The following is a 21726-nucleotide window of genomic DNA, read 5'->3' on the forward strand; positions in this document are numbered from 1 at the left end:
CGATTAATCGAGTTTGAAAAATAATCGATTATACTCGATTAATCAGGCAAAAACAATCGATTCAATTGAAAATCGATTATTTTTTACTAGAAAATTTACCACTCGCAATTTTCTGCTCGTGTCTTCGGCGTGCTTTGACGTGTGCGCTTCGATTGTAACCTAGCTAATCCAACTTCACCTAGCCGGGCATTAAATAAGGGAAAAAGGGCAGCCTATGGGATATACGATGAAAGTATCCACTTTGGAGAAGGTATACTGTCACAAATTCATTAAGTAGATAAATACGCTCTCCATTCGCCTCCAATTTTCATCAATCTCCCGTAAACGAAAAATTGATTATAATTAGTTAGTTTCATATTTGTTTACAAGACAGTTTATCATGATAATAAGAAAGCCATTTTTTTTTCTTTAATAGAAAAGCTAAAAATCCAACCGCACAGAATAATGAACCCCCCTGGATTGTCATCGGGAGGATTAGTCTCGTCAGATCAAAATGAATCTCAAGATTTAGAACTGACGCAGAGCAAGATATTCAGTCAAATTAAAACTGACATTGACGTTCAGAAACAACAGAAAAAACTTGTCAAAGACTTGCACCTCAAACGAGTACAATCGCTGCGCAAGGAATTGGAGTACCTAAAGGTCACCGAGTGGAGATATCATCGACCGGCGGAAAGGTATCATCCGAGTATCATCAGACTTGATAGAAATTTTCATACAAGCTATTGTTCGCATTTTGTAAAGGCAACTGGTTTCAACTTGTAAGCTTCATTTCAGTCTGGAAGTGATATAACTACTGAAAAAAAATTTCAAACAAACAGTTACAGTTGATACAGATATAAAGTTGTTTTCCCATGGAAATGGATATAAATAAAATGAGGGCGACGATTACATAATAAACCAGTTTTTTGCACAAAAGTTAAAAACCAACTATATCGACTGTTACTATTTTAGACAAAAAGTAACAGGATCTAATATATTATGTGTAAAGTCGATTAGTTAATAGAAATTATAAATCTCGAATACTTTCACTAGGATCATATTTAAACCCAATGGAATTATCATGCTGAAGTTAGTAACGTTATTAAAAAGATTCATATTAATGGAAAAACTATTATTGTGCAGCTTTAGAATTGCCTAAAATTTAGTAAACGTAATAAAACAATAGGTATTCATATTTTGAAATGATAGTTCCTTCACAATCATTATAAAACTCAGTAAAAAGTATATCTTTTCTGAATCTTCGGTTACGATAACGTTACTAACTTCAACATTGTGTTAAATTTAGCCGTGAAATCTTGATTATGAAAAAATTCATCCACGATCCTTCTGTCATTTCAAAGTTCAGTTGAATCAAATTAATCGGAATTTCAGATACTAAGTGAAAATGGTATCCTTATTGTACGGGGTATTTAAAAAAGTGCTCGGTTTCTCCGAGCCTCCCGAGCCGGATTTAGCTGATTTGATACAACAGTTGGAGGGCGAGCAAAATGTTAAATTGAACAACTGCGATAATCGAGAGATAACTGAAGAAGAAATAGAAGGATGCTTTCACAAAACTGGTATCGTAACGGAAATTAGGTCCGAATACTTTATAATAGATGATAAATTTGAATGCCAAAACGTAAATGCTTCTATCGGAGAAATCCGAGTTGGAGCCAAAGTGTATTACCTGGCGTTCCAGAGGACAAAGGGTGAGGAGCTAAAGATAAAAAAAATTTTATCAATCATTGATGACGAATGGGAAAACGAAGTGGCAACTTGCACCGAAGATGCGGTAAAATCCCAAATGCTGAATCGCGTTATTGTTGGAAAGGTGATGCGCAGGGAGCAGAGGATGGTTTTTATTGAGCCTGGCCAAATTTCCTTCAGCCTTGACGAAATCACCTCTGAATTTTTGCCCATCGTCGGGGATTGGGTCAAACTTCAAACCATAGTAGCAGTTGACGACAACGTTGTAGATTTCAGCGGGGAAGTTCTTCAGGTTGACAAAATTTTTCCTCTAAGGTCAAAACTCGCCACTGGTGTTGTATCTGCCTATGACGTCAAGTCTGGTTCTGGTACCATACAGCATAACATCGTTTTTAACAAAGCCAACTGCGAGCCTGGATATATTCCATGTGTCGGCGATAAAGTTGTCGCAGATAGCATCGAAAGTGATCAAGGAATGCAGACGTGGAGGTCATTGTCGGTCGTTCCGCTAATGCATCAGGTAAAATGAATTCCTGAGTGTAATAGATTACTGAAGTCCTCTGAAAAATTGTACAAGTTCATTTATGTCCTTTCTAGGTGTCGCAAAGACAATTGTTCAATAATCAGGCTCAAACTGAAACTGTAAATGAAAAACAAGAAACTTTTGGAGAAGAAAAATATGGGATAGTTGTCACAAATAATTTGATGTTCGATTTGCAATTGCTTGAAATGAGAGATATTTCGATAGAGATAAAAAATAATGGACTTCACCCACAGACGTTACTCAAAGGATGTTTTCTGTCAAAAAAATCCATGTCGCAATTGACTTTGTTGCGACCAAAAATAGATACTGCGTCAGTATTGCAGCCTTCGGAATCAATAACATATGTATTCAGATGCCATGCAAAATTTGTCGGGTATTCGGAAGAAATGTTTCTGTTCATCTTCAAACATCTGAAAGTCCATCGCATGTTTCGCTTCAATGTTAGTTTGAAAAACTCCGTAAATCATAACGTGCAAAGCGGTCAAAATCCAAGGGGAAACAAAATTTACAAGCAAAACGAGTTCGATCAATCGACCTGTGTTCGTGGCGTTAGAACCTGTCAAGCACCAAAGTTCATTACTGTCAGGCCTGGAATATTCAAAATACCTCAACACTTATGGGATGTCGTATTGCGCCTAGAAAATGATAAAATACCTTTTCGGAGCGGCATTGTGGCGATAGAAGAAACCGTGCCTTGCTTATTCGAAGATTTGACGTTTCAAAATTACAGAGATCGATTTCATGCTCTGTTGTACTTGGAAAGCATAGCTGATTCTATAGCTTTACAACGATACGACATAAGCAGTACAGTCATGAGATTTTGCGGAGAATTTCTCGCCCTTGAAGTGCCAGGACTAGCGGAAAAACGACCATCGCTCTTAGTCGGAGACAAAGCCATAGTTTCTTTCAATTGGGACTCCAGCAAAGGTGAATTATGAGCAGTTCTCACAACTTTTAACTTCGTCGACTCCTGACAGAGGAAGTTTCTACTCTTGTCATTGAAACTGATGCTTTTATCCTTATTTTTCATAGGTGAAATAAAGTACGAGGGATGCATTCACGAGGTAAAGAACTCGGAGATTTTACTCAAGTTCAATCCAGCTTTCCATGAAAAATATAACGGCGAACGATGCGAAGTGACATTCAAGTGCTCCCAAACACCGTCGAGTCGCTGTCACACGGCCGTTAACTTGGCGATAAATCATCTGGGAAAAGAATTTTTATTTCCTACAAAAATTGTACCCAAACCACCGCAACTGGAACTTTTGGAAATGAGTGACGATGGAGAATCCAGAAACAGTACGTTTGCACGACAAAATGATGTTACTCCAGGCCTGCAACCGAATGCGCAGGCATGTTCGAAGACTGGAGACACTGATTCGTGCGTTTTACAAATAAAAAAACGCAAATTAGTATGGTTCAACAGGGCGTTGAATTACTACCAGAAAGAGGCTGTGCGTAACGTTTTGCAGAGTCCAGCTCACCCGTTGCCTTACGTCATATTTGGGCCACCAGGAACAGGGAAAACGATAACTCTTTGCGAAACGATATTGCAGATATTTAGGACCATACCCGAAAGCAGACTGTTGGTTGCGACGCCTTCGAATAGTTCAGCCAATCTAATATCGGAAAGACTTTTAGACAGCGGAGTTTTGAAACCGGGCGATTTGGTCAGATTGATAGGGTTTCACTGCACCACAGATGGGTCAATTCCGCAGAAACTAATCCCGTATTGCGCTGTAGGTGACTTGGCTCGAGAGGGAACTCGAAATACTCCTGACCACAATGCCAACGGCATAAGACCGAGCTGCAGTGCAAGTGTTTTGGGACGGCACAGAATCACAGTCGGTACTTGCATCTCATTGGGCATACTGCATAACATGGGCTTTCCTCGAGGTCACTTCACCCACGTTTTTGTTGACGAAGCTGGACAAGCTACAGAGCCGGAAATATTAGTGCCATTAAATTTCATTCATGCCGATACCGGGCATGTAATTTTGGCTGGAGACCCAATGCAGCTTGGACCTGTCGTCCAAAGTAAATACGCATCGCATTTTGGACTTGGGTTGTCTTTTCTGTCTCGGTTGCTTCAGCGCTTCCCTTACCAACGAGACTTGGAAGGATTTGAGAGGGGCTACGATCCACGACTAGTTACTAAACTCATCATGAACTATCGCAGCTTGCCGGAAATTCTCGCACTTCCGAATTCGTTATTCTATGATTCTGAGCTCGAGGCGCAGGTAATAATCTTTAGCTCTCTTGGTTGAATGATAATTAATGATCGTTTGTCAAATCTCTAGATTACAAGGCAAGGAAAAGAAGGTGACCTGCTCACTTCAGTCGCTAACGATTTACCTGAACGCGACGATTTTCCACCTGCGATAGTTTTCCATGGCGTTCTCGGCGAGAATTATCAGGATCAAGATAGTCCAAGCTGGTATAATCCGGAAGAAGCTGCTCAGGCTTACTTTTATATACTAAAACTTTACAGCCACGGACTTGGCCCTGACGATATTGGGATTATAGCACCTTACACTAAACAAGTAAGATTCTGAAACGTTTCAATTTCGGATTAATTATACAGAGTGCAAAAATTTGGTTCTATTTCATTTTTATATTTTCTCCAGGCTCGTCATATTCGGGATTTACTTGCAGAGATGAATACAACATTGCCAAAAGTTGGCAGTGTGGAAGAGTTTCAAGGACAAGAACGAAATGTTATTATTCTATCTGCAGTCAGATCGATAAGCGATCTAGTCCAAGAAGATGTTAAACGATGTCTTGGTTTTATCGCTTCTCCACACCGTTTGAATGTCGCTATTACCAGGGCTCGGGCACTATTAATTATTCTGGGAAATCCACATTTATTATCACAAGATCCTTACTGGAGAACAGTGATTACGTATTGTATTGACAAGAATTCTTACACTGGCTGTGATTTCTTTTCATCAGCGATTATCAATGAGTAGTGCTGATGAATATTTTTTTTTAACTGTAATCATTGCATCTATGATTTATTGTACACAGGATAAAGAATATGTTCCTAAAAGTTATTTAGATACGTTAGTTACAATAGTGCTATTTAAATATATAATTTTTAATTTTTTAAAGTGAACGATAAATTTTCAAATTGTTTTTTTTTTATCGAACTTTACTTCCAAACAACTGGAACTAGAGATTAAATATTCAGAGATAAGTCAAAAGTTTTAAGACTGTTCCGCTTTGCGAAAATTGGAGACTTTTTCATCCGACCAGCTCAACGGGAATGTTTTAATTATTTACTGGTTTTTTTTTTTTTTTTAATCTTTCTCATGCATCAGGCGTATAAGGAGATAACGTAACTTTCAAAGTATTCAAACTAGTATTCATGAGAATAACAAATATGAAGATATAAATTTCATACTACAGATAATAAAAATATTAACTATATTTAATAAATCCAAAAGTCTATTCGTTACAACGTTTTTTCTTGTCTACTTTCTGCGAGATACCATTTTTTATACAAGAATATTTTGTATTTTTGGCATATGAAATAATAAATTTTGACAAATTATATTTCTTTCTAAGTTTATATGAAATATTTTTTATCATTTTGAAAATAATTTTTCGATTATTCCTATAAACCGTACGAATACCAAGGGGCTAATCGTCAAATTGAATTCTTTTCATTAGAATCAGTTTATTGATTTCACGTATGTACTGCTTACAACGAAATTGACTTGACATGGTGATCTTAAATGACTGTAGAAAAACGGTACACATCCGGTGGAAGTTTGTTACAAAATTCTTCGTTTTTCGTCTGAACATCGTTATCCTGATTATAAAATGTTTAAAATGGTGGAAATCTTTATACATTGTAGAACCTGAAATGAATAGAGCATGGTCAAATAACATTTTCTATAACATATCGTATTTTTGCACGTTTAAACTCATCTGAAAGAACCAATACATACCTTTGCTAATTCCAGACTATGCTAACTGAATCCTGATTTTTCGCCTTCAATTTCCGCTCAATAAGATTCTCCAGAGCTTCACTTCGCACGCTCAGAGTCTCGATTTTTTCAACCAGCTGTTGGTACGGAGAAGCTGGCTGTCCACCCATAACAACATGTCCCAGCTTACTGTCAATCTTTGCGTCCAATCTTGCATTGCGAATTAGATTGACTATCCAACATTCCGCAACATCAGCTTTCATATTAAGTTTTTCAGCCAACATACTAAAAGAGCATAAAAATTAGCTGGCATCCAATCATCTCCACGAAAAATTACAAAATTAGAATGTCCTACAAAGTAGGCCAATACTTACTCAATACTGATGCATTGGTGGATTCTGCAGAATGTTTCGAATATCATTAATCTAGCGTTTTCGACAAACTCATTCAGCAGAGCAATTAAGAAGAAGTCATTGAAGACGACTGTCTGACATTCTTGCAGTTTCTGACGAGCTCCATCAAAATCAAAGTTCACATACAGGTGCTCCAAAAATTCAGTGATTGGATCCCGATACGTGTAGGATTCCTAAACGTGAAAATTATACCGGAATTATCAAACACTGCAGATCAAGATTTCGTAACTGAATTTACCTGTTGGATAACTTTCACCAGATCTTTCAGGGTAGACCGCCTCGATCGATTTATGATTACCGCTGTTGCCAAATAGCGTAGAATATGCGGACACATTGTCTGTATTGCGTTCAAGTAGCTGTAATCCAAAAGGCTCTGTTTTGTCACCCACTCAACACCAGAATTGACGAATGAGTAGGAAAATTATACAAGATGAAACAAAATTGCGTCAAAAATCTTCTTCATCAACGAATCGATAAACAATATAATGTAAATTCTATTCTTAGACAAAATCGGGAGTGTTTGTACTCACTGTGGTCTGTACAAGAACATTTCAATGATAAGGTCCCTGCCTTTAACATGATTGAAGAAAACGAACAGACTCCAGTGAATGAGCCAAGTGCGTTGTTGAAGAACCTGAAGAGTGTTGCCAATAGCGTTACTGTCTATGTACTCTCTGAGTTTATTAACGTCTTCCAGCGCGGTTTCCCAATTTTGAACTAAGATTTCTGACGCCAATTTTCCCCACAGGACATCCAAGTAGTTCTGTTGAACAGAAAATAGTCACGTTTAAAAAAGTAAGTCACATGACACCATGAATTATTATGTAACCTTAGCGCAAATAAGTCTATAAAATTTGAAGAATATTTACTCTATCGGTTGGTGGCATCACAAGCATGTAGAAGTACAAGTACGACGTTGAAACCGAGTAGGTTCCGCACTCATAACGATACTTTGCCAACTTGACCAAGCTCTCCATCATCTCCACTCTGAACTGTAATTTTTATCGCATCATTAAAGTGTTAGAACATAAGACAACAATAAATTCTAAAAAATCCAAAACCCTAAATTCAGGATAACTCCAGCAATATTTTTCTTCCTTGTAAGCCGTCAACAATTCATTATTCCCATTCGATAAAAAAAAAAAAATTTCATGCTTTCGATACTTCAAGAAGTGTATGCTGTTATTGCATACACGTGAAAAATTGATAAACATATCTCAATACTTCAGACAATATATAAATATAGAATTACATCTGATTCCTTAAGGAGAAAGTGGTTGAGGGACTTCGAGTCCCTCATTTTTTCCATAGTTTCCATAGTATCATCATCGCTCATCAATTTCAAGATGACTGAGGCATTATCTTCAAGATCACCAAGCTCTTGCAATACCCGATTACGGCGTTCGTTAAGTTCCTGTAAAAATATTAAATCTTAAAAATTTTCACCAAACCATGGGAGATGGAAAGCATTTTATCCTTATCGACGGTTCGATTGTTAATTATCATTAACGAAACCTGAACCATTGGTCGACATAATCGCCTACCTCCGGCACTTCGAAATTCGGATAAAGTTGTTTCCTGATATCGATGGCGTAATCGATCATGTTGGTTTTGCTCAGGATGTCCAATTTCGCCTGTAGAAGCTCATTCTCGTCATAAATCTGTAATGGCGATTCAACGTCGCGTTATTCATCGATAACCTAAAAACCGCCATGCTCAACAACCTGATGACAGTCAATCAAGCTGGCAGAGAATCACTCACCTCCTTTGCAGATAGAAATTCCAACAGCGGGAATACCAGATGCCGATCAAGGTATTGCCCTATTCGGGCCGTCAGATCAAACTTCGCCATATTATTTTTGATCAACAAAATAATAGTAGCGAATATTAAACGGCACCTTTACACCACAGAGAAGAAACCGGGAATATTGAGGATCACGCACCTCTTGTGCATGCCCTAAAAAAGGAAAGAGGCACAAACTAACGCGTTTCAATATCGGAAACACGACTCCCATTTTCGGCCTCGACTAATTTCAGCTTATGCCGCCAAATAGCGTTTGTAAAATTAAACTTTTTGAAAATAAAATATTCTCTGCACCAATTGGCCAATTTTAACGGATTGAAAAAGGATAAGGTTCACAATTTTTTTTTCTCATTTTACATCTGTTTTAGGTGTATTCCATTCGACCGAAAGTGGTCAGACAATTTAAACTTACACCTGACCTCGCATGTAGGGAAATCCTGTAAACATTTGATCATATTGCGCGTCGCTTACGTGGTATTTTCACCCGGCCATTGAGAGCATATATAAAATAGAGCGTAAACAACGGCGTAAGCGTCTCATGAGCAGATTTAAATTGGTTCTCTGAAGGACAGAAGATAATAATTCTCCCCCCCCCCCCCCCTCTCTGTCACTCTGCCAAGCTGCTACCCCCACTTCACGGGAAAAGAAACAGAGCGCAAAGGGGGGTATCATATGTCCTGCAGAGAACTGATTCAAATCCGTTTCTTCTGAACGCCGTGCGGCATCAGTTGCTTCCGAACAACCAGAGAGAAGTTATGTGCTCTCAGTATCAGATCGAAATTCAGACCGCGTTGTTCAGGTTGTGTCACGTTGTTCGATCAGTGTACTCGCACCATACTCATTTTTAATATTACACGAGGAGCAGTGCATAGCCTGAAGAAAAACCGAGTTATTGAAATAAATACATTCTACGAACGTTGAAGGTGAATTTCGTGTCCCAATTTTTCATTGTTTGGTGTAACTTCAGCGAGTGATACCGATTCTTCTCTTTCTGTGTCGGTCGGTGTTGTTTTTATTTTCGGTTCACTTGTTTCTGATAAATGCGTAGTTGCACTGTTGACATGTTTTCGCTATTCAATTGATCAGGTAGCTAGCTACAGCACAGAAAGTCAGAGTGAATGTAGAATCAAGTGTTATTACGGTGCAGATTCTTAGATTATAGCTTTATAAAGTTTTCAGTGTAAAATGTGCGGTGTTCCACTGTTCAGCCTGAGATGCTGCCAGAACTACAACATGTAAAGTGTGGAGCAGCCCAGAGGAGGTAACAATACTTCTTTTATTCATTGTTTGATAATTCAGGGTGGTATGTATGTACATTCGAAGCCGAAATTTTGTCCTTGCGTAACATACAGTCGATAAATAATTAAGCTGAAGCTACCACCCAATGTTAGTAGTCAAATGTGTTAAATTTTTTGGAGATAGAAAAATGCGGTACTGTTTTATCCTAATAATTATATAAAAGTATCGGGGATTCGAGGTATTTCACAAAATTTTGATTTTCGGATTTCACTACCTTATGCGAATAAACACGAGAACGTTTGGCTGTTAATTCTGGCTGACGGCTTCAGTCTTGTCAATAAATATGGTTGTAGACACCAGTAATAATTGATTTGACAACTGAAAAGCCAACTTGCTAAATTAATTCGAGTTTTCTTTTTTGTTTATTCCAGATTTAAGCAGAGACATCCGAGTAACTTCTCCATTGCTCGGCAACGTTGGTGAGTTTGCATGTGTCAGGTTACGGGTATTTCCCTGGGATTCCTCTGTCACGTGGCGTGGCGGTAACAACTGTTACACAAATCTACGATTTTTTAGCTGCATGGATAGGCTCATTCACGATCGCAACGTGCTTGACTTTCAGTCGAATAATTTCTTTATTCGCAATTTAATTTACCGTAGCTTAATTGAAGTTAGAAATTTTGCACGTTGCTAAAAGTGGAATGAGCATCGCGACAGGTAACCATCGCTTACTCGGCACTCGCGAGATCGAATTGTGTTTCGCAACTGATGTAATAATCTACGTTTGAATTTACCGATGATGTCGTTTAAGCGGTGGCATCACCTGAGATTTGAATATATTCCAGGTATTGGTTAATCGTACTCATATGATTGTTTGATTGATAAAATTCCAAAGTCTGGCATAATGTAACTTAATCAAACTGCCTGTTATGTCTCGAATCATTTGTAACTTTTTTACGGCCAGCAAGTATTGATCAATTGAAGGTTTAGCTCGTTTAGAAAAATACGAATTAACGTACAGGATGTTTCTAATCCATCTTACAAAAGGTTGATGTACCGATAGTCTGCCAAAATTTACTAAGATAATACATACAATTTTACGGTTGGCGGGATACAACCGCGATACTTCATTCTGACGATGAGTAAGCAGACTACGATACAAAAACATTTTGCTCCGAACAGGTAACCAACGAAAATGTAAGTCAGCGACCACGGCGCAAATGATGAAGAATGATGTGTGTTGGAAAAAATGGAGAATCGTTTAGATCGAATATAGGTAACCGGGTAGGTAGGTGGACGTTTTGGGATCCGTCGCGGGGCTTATGCATGTGTGTGTGAGTCTCTCTTTTCCGTTGGGTGGTTCCGTTGGGAAACGGGTAAGGGTAGGAAGGTCGCGATGTACCGTGATGTTACTAACTTTTGTAATTCACAGCGTCAAACGATCACAGAGATTTTTTTGCTCAAAGACTCCGTATTCGAGTCTCTGGGCCATTTTTAAGCATGTGAATTTTAACAAGATTAAATTTACATTTCCTTGTCACTCTGCAACCATTTTTCAATTGTTATTCAATTCAATTATTTGGTCATTACCGATCATTATTCCATTCAATTGATTTCTGTGATCGTCTGAATGGGCAAAACGCATCTCTGGACCATCTATCGCGTTCCGTGGTACGCTAGATGGGGAGAGATGCTGAGCTCGAAGTCTTCGCGTCGAAGAGGACCACCGACCGTCACGCCACACAATAATGCATGCCCTCCAACCTCTCTCCGAATTTCGATTCGATTTTTAATCTGAGAACAACAATCTGCATAGCAATGTATCTAATGCAAAAAGATACAGATGTGGATTGGGTTTCCACAGAATTTTTGGGACAAGTCCCAGATATTACAAATTTTTGACAGTTTAACCTGTCGCGCCTTATTGCGCGTAGGTTAATCCCGAGAATTAGACGCAGCCTTTTGCGCGTAAACTAAGAACGGAAATCCAACGCGCCTTTTTGCGCGTCGAGCTTGCAAACAGTATATAAAAAAGTTACACACTCCCGATGTGCTGATCTTTCAGCTCTTTGGTCAATTTTTTGATGAATAATAAACTTTTCAAGTTCCACAGCGCCTTTTGCGCGTGGACTTGATACCTTTCAGTTATAAAATAAAGCGCAGCATTTGAAAGCCGACGCTCAACGCGCAGAAAAAAAAAATCTCGGTAGTGTAGACTTATACAGTGGAGATTCTTGGCGTAAGTATTTATGAAATATATCTGAAGTGTACAGAAATACTCGTTTAACTGATCGTATTATTTTCTGTTTCAGGGTAACAAAACTAATTTTTTAACAAATGCACTGAGAACTATAGAATGTTCAGTCAAAAAAGATATTCACTTTAATAAATCAAAGCAGAAAGAGATGTCAATTCAAACAATTTAGAATGTCTGTTCAATACAATTAATAATCGAAGCAACGAATATTAAAGCGAATATCATGTTGGGCTCGACCCATTTTTTGGCAATATATGGACTTATGTGATTGTGCTAACCATACCTTTGTCTGTTTCAGCTAATCAAACCTTTTGTCTGTTTCAGCTAATGAAACCTTTTATCTATTTCAGATAATCGAACCTTCTGTCTATTTCAGCTAATCCATATTTTTGTCTGTTTCAGCTAATCAAACCTGTTACCTGTTTCAGATAACTGAATCTTCTGTCTCTTTCAGCTAATCAATCTTTTTGTCTGTTTCAGCTTATCTAACCTTTTGTCTGTTTCAGCTAATCAAATATTCTGCCTCTTTCAGCTAATCAATCTTTTTGTCTGTTTCAGCTTATCTAACCTTTTGTCTGTTTCAGCTAATCAAATATTCTGCCTCTTTCAGCTAATCAATCTTTTTGTCTGTTTCAGCTTATCTAACCTTTTGTCTGTTTCAGCTAATCAAATATACTGCCTCTTTCAGCTAATCAATCTTTTTGTCTATTTCAGCTTATCTAACCTTTTGTATGTTTCAGCTAATCAAATATTCTGCCTCTTTTAGCTAATCAAACCTTTTATCTGTTTCAGCTAATCGAATCTTCTGTCTGTTTCAGCCCGTCAATCTTTTTGTCTGTTTCAGCTAATTAATTTGTCTTTATATTTTTTACTTATCTAAGTTAATTATATTTTTGTCTATATCTACATATGTCACTAATTATATTTTCATCTGTTCCAGCTAACTGAGTTTTATTGACTATACTAAAAAATTAACTTTTCATTTTTTAGGCTTAGATCTGGTTTAGTGGTTAATTGTTTTGCGAATTGACCTCGTTCTCCATTTTAGTGATTATCTCATACCTCATAAGAAACAAAAACCTGCGCACGAATATCCATAGTCAATCATCCTTCATCCATAACTAAAACAATCATCTTTCATCCATAATTAAAACAGTCATCTTTCATCAATAATCAATACTCATCGGGTTATATGGATTGAAAAATTTCGAATAAAGTGTGAATATATGCGAGTACATTCAACTAAAAAAGTTGGATGCGAGTACAAAGTAATTGGGAAAAATAATTTACTATAATTAACATGTGAAAAAAAGTCATTCGCAATTTTTCAAAGAACATAAAATCGATCTTGCAAGTATTCTCCGTGGAATAGGCCTACTGGGGATACCACGTAAAAAAAAAACGCGCCGAGTACCCTACTGCTTGCGGTGGTGTGGAAACGAGCATAAGTGAACTTATTTTAACTGGTCAGATACTAACATATTGTAGTTTTTCAAATGACAATTTTAATCTTGCGTGAATTTAACTCATTGCCAATAAAACTCATGCTCCGATAATGTCTTAACGCATGTGGAGTCGTAATATCTTCGGATTGCTGTAGTTTAGTCAGAGTGAATACACGCGTAAATACATTCTGTTTGTTAAATTTCGTTTTTTAATGAAAGTCAACAAGGTGCACATACCTTTGGCAATTGATTGGCAATTCAAACATCTTTCTCCCTCGCTTGACCTTTCGCAGTTGACACAGTAAAATCGCTAAATTGTAAAATTTAAAAGTTTTACTCCTTACTCATTGAACAACTCGACTTTTCGAAAAAGTTGGTTCAATTTCAATTGTCTATCCGGCATAGCATTCCCAGTATTTCTTTCTTGAATTTTTTGTATTACTAACTTTTGTATTAATAACTAACCGTTTTACGCGTCAGTTGTCCGCCTCGCCACCAATTCCAAAAACAAACATTGTTAGATAGCGATCTTCACAGAAAGAGTATCACTTGGAATTTAACGGGCCTATGTATATTTCTCCAAAACGGACAATCAGCCCACCACCAGAACCCGATGCAGTTCGAACAACTCATCAACGATGTATATTTCTTGGATGATTACCAAGAAATTACATGAATTACTGACAAGTTCTTTGTAATTTTAACATATATAATGTAACTCATTGTCGTATTACCAACGACTCCTCTTCACTCCGTAAAATTCTTCTTCTATCTAAGTCTGCAAAGTTTGTAAATTCTGTTTGCGGAAATCTATAGAAATACTGCGATAGATCAGAATCTTTGGATTGTTGGAAGCAAAACACTCTTGAAGCTACCAAAAGGTCTTACAACCTTTCATCTGTGTTTTTTTGACACATATCGTAGATAATTGATAATAATTTGGTTATACGGAATCAGGAAAATCCATTTTTGGACTAAACATTAGTAACAATCGAATCTTACCTAATTTCCAAAAAATATTTACAAGTAGTACTTTTGTGTAGAAAGGTCTGGGTTTTCTGCTGCAAATAAACTGTATTTTAAAAAACCACGGCAATTTAACGTGAGTCGAGAAATTATTTTTATATGTCAGCTGCATCTTCGTTCGGAACGAAGATATGAGCGTTGACTGAAAATATATATTATTACCTTCAGTTAACAGTACGAGTTAAGTATTAAACATGTGTAAAAATTACATAACATATGTACATATAGGAACAACTATATATCTCCATTCTTTGAGTAACTTCTTTAACTATGTATATCATCCTTTGCATCAAGAAAAGGTTTCTAACTGTTAACAATAAACCAGGTGTATGGTTATTGTGCATCTATTTAGGTAACATTATTTTTGTCGCTCCGATAGAGTTAGATTGAGATTGCTGAATTTAGTTCAAATGAATTTGCGTAGTTGAACAGTACACGGCGTCCATACGGATTTATATGAAAAGTTCAGTCTGTTCTCGTTCGTCATTCCAAAGGCATAGTAATATTCGACTCTGCATTATCAGGGTACATGCGGTGAGCGATGAAAACATCAGTTCGTGTCGCCATTATTTACAGATCGCATGCCGGACTGAGTTGCGCGTGTACGGGACAACGCAGAGAGCGCTGCTTAACAATGAATTCATGTCGGCCATTTTCGATCACGAAAAGCCCCATAAGGCTAGCCGTCTTTATGTATTTTCAGTCAACGTTGATATTGTGAAGTGTTATATTACAATTTTCGGAACTGTTCAAAAAAGACTAACAATACAAGCGTTACCGTTTTAGCTGCTGGCAGATATATAATTGTTAGGTTTTTGAAAATCTAATCAACATGAATATTTTACCCAAAAAACGGTGAGTGACAAAATTGATTCAAAAAAATTTGTTACTTTTAGGTTATACGTATGATTGGCTACTCCACAGAATAGCTTTCATGTCACACAATTATTTGTTTTTATTGTTAGCTGTGTTTACAGATGAAATCATAGTAGTACGATTAAAAGTCTTCGATCCATCTAAATTAAGTACTTGTTTATAATGTTGGTATTTCCTTTTTTTTTTTTTTTGTTATTTCGTTCTGCAGATGGCACGTTCGCACCAAAGAGAACATTGCTAGGGTACGTCGAGATGAAGCTAAAGCTGCCGAGGAAGAAAAGGCTATAAAAGCCCGGGTCCAAAAAGCCGTAAGAACTCGTTTTGTACCAATATAATTAATGTTTACGATAAAACGATTACCCAAATATATAACAGAATCATTGACTTGCGTCTCTTGCATTTCTAAAAACCTAAGAACATGATTTATTTTTAAATGAACAATAAATTATCGGCAATTGTTTATTTATCATTTTTTCAGGAAACTGAAGCTAGGACGAATTTTCTCAGAGACCAAGCAAGGCAGAGGTACGACGGTCGTCAAGTTGCAGATGGAAAGGATGAGGGTGCTAAGGAAGCAACAACATCAGAAGCCCCCTTAGAGCACGTAAATTTTTTTGCTGACATCGAAGATGGAAAAACTGATTATAGTAAACCAAATGCTGATCATGAAATTGAGAAAAAGCAGGAACAGGAGAAGTATGAAAAGCAAATTGGATATTTGACTTATTTGGGACAAGATACAAATGAAGCTACTGGAAACAAGAGCTGGTACAATGAACTTCCAAAAAGGCTTTCTGAGACTGAAAAATATGAGGAGGCTGGGATTAAAACAAAACTTCTAAATGACCCGATAAACGATATCAGGAAATACATGAAGATAATGGGCTCAACTTTGCCGTCAACATCGTCACCAAATTTTAAGAGAGAAAAATTAAAAACTACAGATTCTGTGAAAAGAAAACGCGATTCCAGTGACTTAGAATCGTGTACTAGAGACGGTGATCGCAAGAGATACAAAAAACACAAGAGTAAGAAATCAAAAAAACATAAAAGGTCGAAAACTGAGGAGCCTACCCCTAAGCCTAGTGTAGATTTAGAAAAATTAAGAGCAGAGAGATTAAGACGGGAAAATGCTGAAAAATTAAAGACCAAGATGCTGTTAGCTAAATTGAACGGAGACCCAATCGAACCCGCAGTGAAGGAAGTTCCAAAACCTATTATACAACAGAAATATAATTCGCAATTTAATCCTGAAATAGCTAGGCAAAATGCTGACAGACTATATAGGCGGTGAAACTATAGCTAATAATTTGCTGTAACATGTGACAGAACTAGCCTGAATTATATGTATAATTTTTAAATATTCTACTGTCTCAAGTCGAATAACAATGCAATAAAAATTTATTTGTTATAAACAATTGATATTCTTTCTCTATTTTTGGATCACATCTAAGATCATTTAATTTCCCAATACGAAATTGAAGACCTTCAAATTGATTAACATCGGACAACATAATAAATTTTTGAGTTTAGTTTTTTACTTGTCATTCGTGTGTTCGTACTTACTAGGAGGTCACGTTCAAATTATACTTTATATTTATATCGTGTGAAATAGATGACTAGGAATGATCAGGATTGTATGAAGAATGACGGTAAAGTCAAAGTTGAAAATTACATTTTACTTGGTTCAGTGTATCGTCGCACATGTGATATCAGTGTGTTTAGGAATGCTCTACATGCCAAATCGCTTCTGTTTAAGAGATGGTGGTAAATTTTCCGTCAATTTGACCGGATTTAATTCAACAGCTACCATTTCATCATTGACCAACCAACCTAGGTGTACTAAATTCTGAAACAAAGATATTCAAATCAATACACGATATAAATGATTCTTTATTGTAATAATGGATCAGAAAGGAAGTCGAATAAACATGATAGTTAAAATAAGAGGGAAACATGCAATGATGCATCCACTAGGTTTGTCTCTAGTTTAATTACCTATGAGCCTTAACTTACCTTATATTTTTTGACAATTCGAAAAGCTCCTTGAGAATGTGAATTCGTTTCATGATTACTGTTATCCATAGAGTCGCCGTTATCCAATCTGAAAATTTTTGCTCCTGAATTGGGCAAATTTTTCGCCTTATCAACAACGCAGATCATCGTGTTGTCGTGCATTATTATTAAATTTTCATTCCTAGGATCAAATGTTATATGACTGATAGGTATAGCCCGAGAAAGCCATTGTTTTGGCAGTTTTTCCTCTAAGTTTGTAGAAAACTGTGTATAGCGTTTTTCTGTAATACTGTATTCGACGATCTGAAAAATAAAATAGCGTGAATTGACGACTTATTTGCGTAATCCAGCCATTATTCTCACACCCAGACATTTGTTTTACATACCTTGTGATCAGAATACACAATAACTAGATTCAACGTGTTTTCTTGTACAGCCATCGCGGTCGGTGGGCATTTGTACCTAGGCAGTAACCATAGCTTAGGCGCACGAATGTTGAGATCTTTTCCGACGTGATAGATGGCAATGTTATTTTGATAATCAGCACAGATTAAGTATACGCCATCCGGCGAGAAACAGATCAGATTAATATTATCGACTAGTTCTTTTCCAACAGGTATCGTTCCTTCGTAATTTAACGAGCCTGCCTGATTCTTCATAAATATTATCTTTATCTCGTCGTTATCTGTCTTACTACCATCGACCAATACGATCCTAGAATTATCAGGGCTGAATAACATTTTGTGCGCTTTGTGCACAGGCAAATTTGAGGTCTCGTATCGTGAGAGAACAGGGTCGTTATTTACTACATCAAAGTTGAAAATCCTGATGTAAGAGTTCGTTGAGTAAGCTATCATTTTTGAGTCTTTAGTTATGGCGTACGATATTATGCTTTCACTAGCCTTTGTTCTTAGCTGTAGTAAATTGATCGGCTCTTCTTCGAGCTGATGTATTGTGCCAGGTTGAAAATTCTGCTGCGACTTTCTACTAATCGATCCAAGTTTCCATAGTTCAAGGTAGTTGCTGTACCTCAATAGTATGCACCTTGACATTTCACTTAACAGGACACAGGGGGACTGTAAAATGGGTGGATACTTTATCATGGTTTTTGGTGGGTATGTAGACTGTACCAAGTGCCCGTCGACGCCGGCTGAATAGAGTTTCCCGTTTGATTCTACCAACGCTCTGACGTCGTGTTCATGTAGCCGCCTTTCGATACCTTTCACCCATCTGCCGCTAGACTTGATAGTGATTTTTGAGTAGCTGCAAACGGTGGGATCTACACCTGCACAGTAAACAGTGTTCATGTCACTGCTCATAGCGACCGCGAGAATGTCGGCAGTGTGACTTTGGTGAGACTCTATCAACGTTCCCATGTTTGGATCCCAGAATGAAAGAATCCCCCTGGAATCTCCGGACACAACAACATTGTCATTGGTCACAGCCAGGCACCAGACGATTGTTTCCTTGTTCGCCTCTTTCCTAGATGTCGTCATTCTGTGAACAGCGTGACCTGAAACTGCATTCCATATTCTAACTGTATCGATGGACCCAGTGAATATCATTTGCTCCGTAATATCCCACTTTATGCATAATATTCGACCCTCTTGTTTGTCGAATATTTTATCGTATATCAGGTAGTCATCTGTCACATTGAATGTGTTTATATAACCATCCTCTGTCCCAACTGCTATCTGTGTTTTCGATTTATTCACGTCCATGCACCATGCTGCTCCGCCGGTCACTGCTACCTCGTATTTTGGCGCCAAACTTCCCAGGTCGTATTCTATTACCATTCCTACTAGGCCCGTTGAAAACAGCCTGTTGCTCACCCATAATACAGTCTCTACCGAACTTTCCGGGTGACCAAATATCGTCCTTTCTAAGAATGGCGCCTCTTTTACATTCCATATTTCAATCGAGTTGTCGCTTCTGAAAATATGATTTTATGTGTTTAAAGTTAGCAAGATACATTTATCAATTGAGCCTGATTCGCCAGCTTTCTTATCTCTAAACAGCCTTCTCTAAAATATACATATCAGTTTTTAACGCAATTCCTATTGATTGCCTTTCAATTTTCTTTCAGATATCAAATATTCAATAGATGGACTGGTACGTTAATATTAAATATGTTGAACATATTTTATATCCCATAGGTGGAAATGAAATGTATTAAAGCTGGTAATAATAAACAGTAAATAAATAATAATGATATTACTTAACGATATTATCATTCGAATAATTTAGTAGATTTTAAAACCGGCGGTTCGAAATAGAGTTGGGAATGTCTAAGAAAAATTGAACCCGTGATTTGTTATTCGACGTTTTGTTCAACAAATAAAAATGTAAATACGCATGGGGCTAACCTGCAAAGAACCAGATGACCATGTTTCGGTTCGTAACACAAACAGATGATGGCTTTGGGCTCAAGATTGTATAGCTTAAAATTGTGTATCTTACAGGTTGACATATTTACATCGGACCGACGGTCAACAGTTGTTAAATTAGAAAAAAGTACTTAACAACTTTCCTCAAACATGTCGCTTATAACCATTAGCTAGCGTCACCGAACTACACGTGCTTTGCTAGATTGACGTCCATAAACACTACGCATCTTACATAGCGGTAAGATATCTTATACATCTTACCGCTATCTTACATAGCAGTTGACTCGATCGGACAAACCGTTGTTCAAAAAACATTCTAAATAAATATTGTAATAAATACTGTAAAACATTTCTTTCTCATGATTTATTTCTAAAAATTGAACCTTCCTATGGTTCGTTTCGTCGTCAAGTTTTGCTTAATTAATAAACTGAAACTGCCAGTAATACATCTGTTCTTAATTATCGCAACGCTCTCATATTCCGTACATACTCTATGGTCAAAGAATAGTTTTCGGTTTATGTGCATACACACGCATACTTTTTACTTTTGACAATTTTTCTCCTAGTTAATCGAATAAATTTTTATTCGAAATTTGATACATTCGGGAGCGAAGGCGTGCAATGATCATACGGATAAAAAAGTTAGCAACAATTAAGGAAGTACTTTCCATTCGCTAACTTGTATACCCAGTGACCATATTCGTTATTAACACATTCGAATTATTTAGGAGCACGTGATTTCTGGAAATTCTCAATAATTTAAAAATGACCGATCAGTAAACGTGGAAGTGAAGCAGTGTTCTCTTTGAAAACACATCACTTTTTTAACTCTACTTTCAGAGATGGCGAGGATACGAACGAATGGGCCATTATTGAGCTTCAAGGGGATCTGGAGTCACGTACGAATCAGTCTTTGAACGATCAATTCATTGGTGACCTACATTACACAAAGACTGGAACTCCAATATTGATAGTGGGTCATCATATATTGTATGGTAAAGAGGTGTCTCTAGATAAGCCATTTGCAGTGTTGGAAAAAATTCATTACAATGAAAACGATCAAGTAGTGGATAAGAGTATGTCCGACTCTAGAACTCGGACAGAGTACACCGTCAGAGCTATTGTTAAAAAAAAATTAGTGTTTCGGGTCAGACCCAAGCCAATAATTGCTAATGTACCAAAAATGGTATAGTAATTTACATCACCAGCATAAAATTTGAAACAGGTGAAAAGGAACAAAGGTGTGGGCATAATTTTCTACAACATTGATAGGTTGATGACAGATGAAGAAAGTTACATATGATATTAATTATTACTAAAAAATTTGTATTTCAATACAGAGGAATTGTACCTTGAAATTGATCCATTTACAAAAGACAATATTATAACTTAATCCCTTAGTTTAATTAATCCTTCATTTCTCCTTCTTCGTCTTCTTCTTCTACCCCTCGGATATACATCACATTGTTACACCTTATCAGAACCTCTCCTAGGCTTCCGGTGCAATTGCCATCGACGTGTTCTTCTGTATTGGCGAGCTGTAAATTCATGTAACCGTCGACTGACACCAAGTAGCCTTTGTACTCATGGCCCCACTTTAGTTTTACCATAACTGGCTTACCCGTTAATCCGTTAAGGAAGGGTTTCGGGTTTATGGGCATTGCTGCTGCCATTGTGGTAATTTTATATTAAAGGTCTGATGAGGAGGATCTGTAATCGTATACAATTGGTTATAATTCGAACAAAGATGTTATAATGCATCGGTTAGGTTAAGATGTGAACAATTAGGAAAATAAATATAGAAAATAGTCAATTAAATAGTCCGAATTAAATGTATAAAATAAGCATTATTGATCGCTTTGAACTATTGAAAGACTCACGTGTTTATTTTGTATTACGAAATTGATTTCGATTCACGTTGATTGCCGGTGACGCTTTATAACCAACAAAAAACAAACCCTGGCCAACCAAACGCAGATGAAACACGCACGGCGGATTTGCAAACCGAGTTACGAAGTCACGTCATCATCTCACTAGCGATATTGCGGCTCATGGAAACTAACCCTTAGAGTAGCATGAAGAATTATTTAAAAAA

General features: G+C 37.1%; 6 protein-coding genes across 6 annotated transcripts; 3 read left to right on the forward strand and 3 right to left on the reverse strand.

Annotated features, from left to right (window-relative positions):
• Positions 1-535: 535 nt before the first annotated feature.
• LOC107221330 (probable RNA helicase armi) lies at positions 536-5648 on the forward strand. The gene is made up of 6 exons (XM_015660274.2): positions 536-677; positions 1375-2212; positions 2290-3163; positions 3269-4476; positions 4537-4779; positions 4864-5648. The coding sequence occupies exons 2-6, from the start codon at positions 1388-1390 to the stop codon at positions 5203-5205; spliced, it is 3492 nt and encodes a 1163-aa protein (XP_015515760.2). The 5' UTR covers positions 536-677; positions 1375-1387; the 3' UTR covers positions 5206-5648.
• Positions 5406-8550, reverse strand: LOC107221331 (eukaryotic translation initiation factor 3 subunit E). The gene is made up of 9 exons (XM_015660275.2): positions 8344-8550; positions 8126-8242; positions 7834-7995; positions 7451-7573; positions 7112-7344; positions 6820-6937; positions 6543-6754; positions 6190-6453; positions 5406-6099 (listed from the first exon to the last, which is right to left on the reverse strand). Exons 1-8 carry the CDS (start codon positions 8431-8433, stop codon positions 6195-6197), a joined length of 1314 nt encoding a protein of 437 aa, XP_015515761.1. The 5' UTR covers positions 8434-8550; the 3' UTR covers positions 5406-6099; positions 6190-6194.
• Positions 8551-14999: 6449 nt separating this feature from the next.
• Positions 15000-17576, forward strand: LOC107221312 (leukocyte receptor cluster member 1 homolog). The gene is made up of 3 exons (XM_015660253.2): positions 15000-15207; positions 15437-15536; positions 15707-17576. Exons 1-3 carry the CDS (start codon positions 15185-15187, stop codon positions 16520-16522), a joined length of 939 nt encoding a protein of 312 aa, XP_015515739.1. The 5' UTR covers positions 15000-15184; the 3' UTR covers positions 16523-17576.
• On the reverse strand, positions 16887-19931 carry LOC107221334 (U3 small nucleolar RNA-associated protein 4 homolog). Its single transcript, XM_015660279.2, has 4 exons — positions 19611-19931; positions 17631-19176; positions 17245-17547; positions 16887-17077 (listed from the first exon to the last, which is right to left on the reverse strand). The coding sequence occupies exons 1-4, from the start codon at positions 19712-19714 to the stop codon at positions 16961-16963; spliced, it is 2070 nt and encodes a 689-aa protein (XP_015515765.2). The 5' UTR covers positions 19715-19931; the 3' UTR covers positions 16887-16960.
• A 191-nt stretch (positions 19932-20122) lies between these two features.
• Positions 20123-20989, forward strand: LOC107221313 (chromosome transmission fidelity protein 8 homolog). The gene is made up of 2 exons (XM_015660255.2): positions 20123-20272; positions 20472-20989. The coding sequence occupies exons 1-2, from the start codon at positions 20253-20255 to the stop codon at positions 20821-20823; spliced, it is 372 nt and encodes a 123-aa protein (XP_015515741.1). The 5' UTR covers positions 20123-20252; the 3' UTR covers positions 20824-20989.
• LOC107221314 (small nuclear ribonucleoprotein F) lies at positions 20937-21663 on the reverse strand. The gene is made up of 2 exons (XM_015660256.2): positions 21512-21663; positions 20937-21341 (listed from the first exon to the last, which is right to left on the reverse strand). Exon 2 carries the CDS (start codon positions 21302-21304, stop codon positions 21038-21040), a length of 267 nt encoding a protein of 88 aa, XP_015515742.1. The 5' UTR covers positions 21305-21341; positions 21512-21663; the 3' UTR covers positions 20937-21037.
• Between the last annotated feature and the right edge of the window lie 63 nt (positions 21664-21726).

This window comes from Neodiprion lecontei, chromosome 7, assembly GCF_021901455.1.
Source record: "Neodiprion lecontei isolate iyNeoLeco1 chromosome 7, iyNeoLeco1.1, whole genome shotgun sequence".
NCBI lineage: Eukaryota > Metazoa > Arthropoda > Insecta > Hymenoptera > Diprionidae > Neodiprion > Neodiprion lecontei.

Bases quoted from the DNA above. Each gene is read 5' to 3' on its own strand.
- LOC107221330 (XM_015660274.2), top strand. From the start codon at position 1,388: ATGGTATCCTTATTGTACGGGGTATTTAAAAAAGTGCTCGGTTTCTCC. The intron at 2,213-2,289 runs GTAAAATGAATT...TGTCCTTTCTAG, and splicing joins TCGTTCCGCTAATGCATCAG to GTGTCGCAAAGACAATTGTT. The intron at 4,780-4,863 runs GTAAGATTCTGA...TATTTTCTCCAG, and splicing joins TAGCACCTTACACTAAACAA to GCTCGTCATATTCGGGATTT.
- LOC107221312 (XM_015660253.2), top strand. From the start codon at position 15,185: ATGAATATTTTACCCAAAAAACG. The intron at 15,208-15,436 runs GTGAGTGACAAA...TTCGTTCTGCAG, and splicing joins AATATTTTACCCAAAAAACG to ATGGCACGTTCGCACCAAAG. The intron at 15,537-15,706 runs GTAAGAACTCGT...TCATTTTTTCAG, and splicing joins AAGCCCGGGTCCAAAAAGCC to GAAACTGAAGCTAGGACGAA.
- LOC107221334 (XM_015660279.2), bottom strand. From the start codon at position 19,714: ATGTCAACCTGTAAGATACACAATTTTAAGCTATACAATCTTGAGCCC. The intron at 19,177-19,610 runs GTTAGCCCCATG...TCATATTTTCAG, and splicing joins GGTCATCTGGTTCTTTGCAG to AAGCGACAACTCGATTGAAA. The intron at 17,548-17,630 runs GTATGTAAAACA...TTTATTTTTCAG, and splicing joins TTGTGTATTCTGATCACAAG to ATCGTCGAATACAGTATTAC.
- LOC107221314 (XM_015660256.2), bottom strand. From the start codon at position 21,304: ATGGCAGCAGCAATGCCCATAAACCCGAAACCCTTCCTTAACGGATTA.
- LOC107221331 (XM_015660275.2), bottom strand. From the start codon at position 8,433: ATGGCGAAGTTTGATCTGACGGCCCGAATAGGGCAATACCTTGATCGG. The intron at 6,755-6,819 runs GTAAATTCAGTT...TTTCACGTTTAG, and splicing joins TGGTGAAAGTTATCCAACAG to GAATCCTACACGTATCGGGA. The intron at 6,454-6,542 runs GTAAGTATTGGC...ATGCTCTTTTAG, and splicing joins CACCAATGCATCAGTATTGA to TATGTTGGCTGAAAAACTTA.
- LOC107221313 (XM_015660255.2), top strand. From the start codon at position 20,253: ATGATCATACGGATAAAAAA. The intron at 20,273-20,471 runs GTTAGCAACAAT...CTCTACTTTCAG, and splicing joins ATGATCATACGGATAAAAAA to AGATGGCGAGGATACGAACG.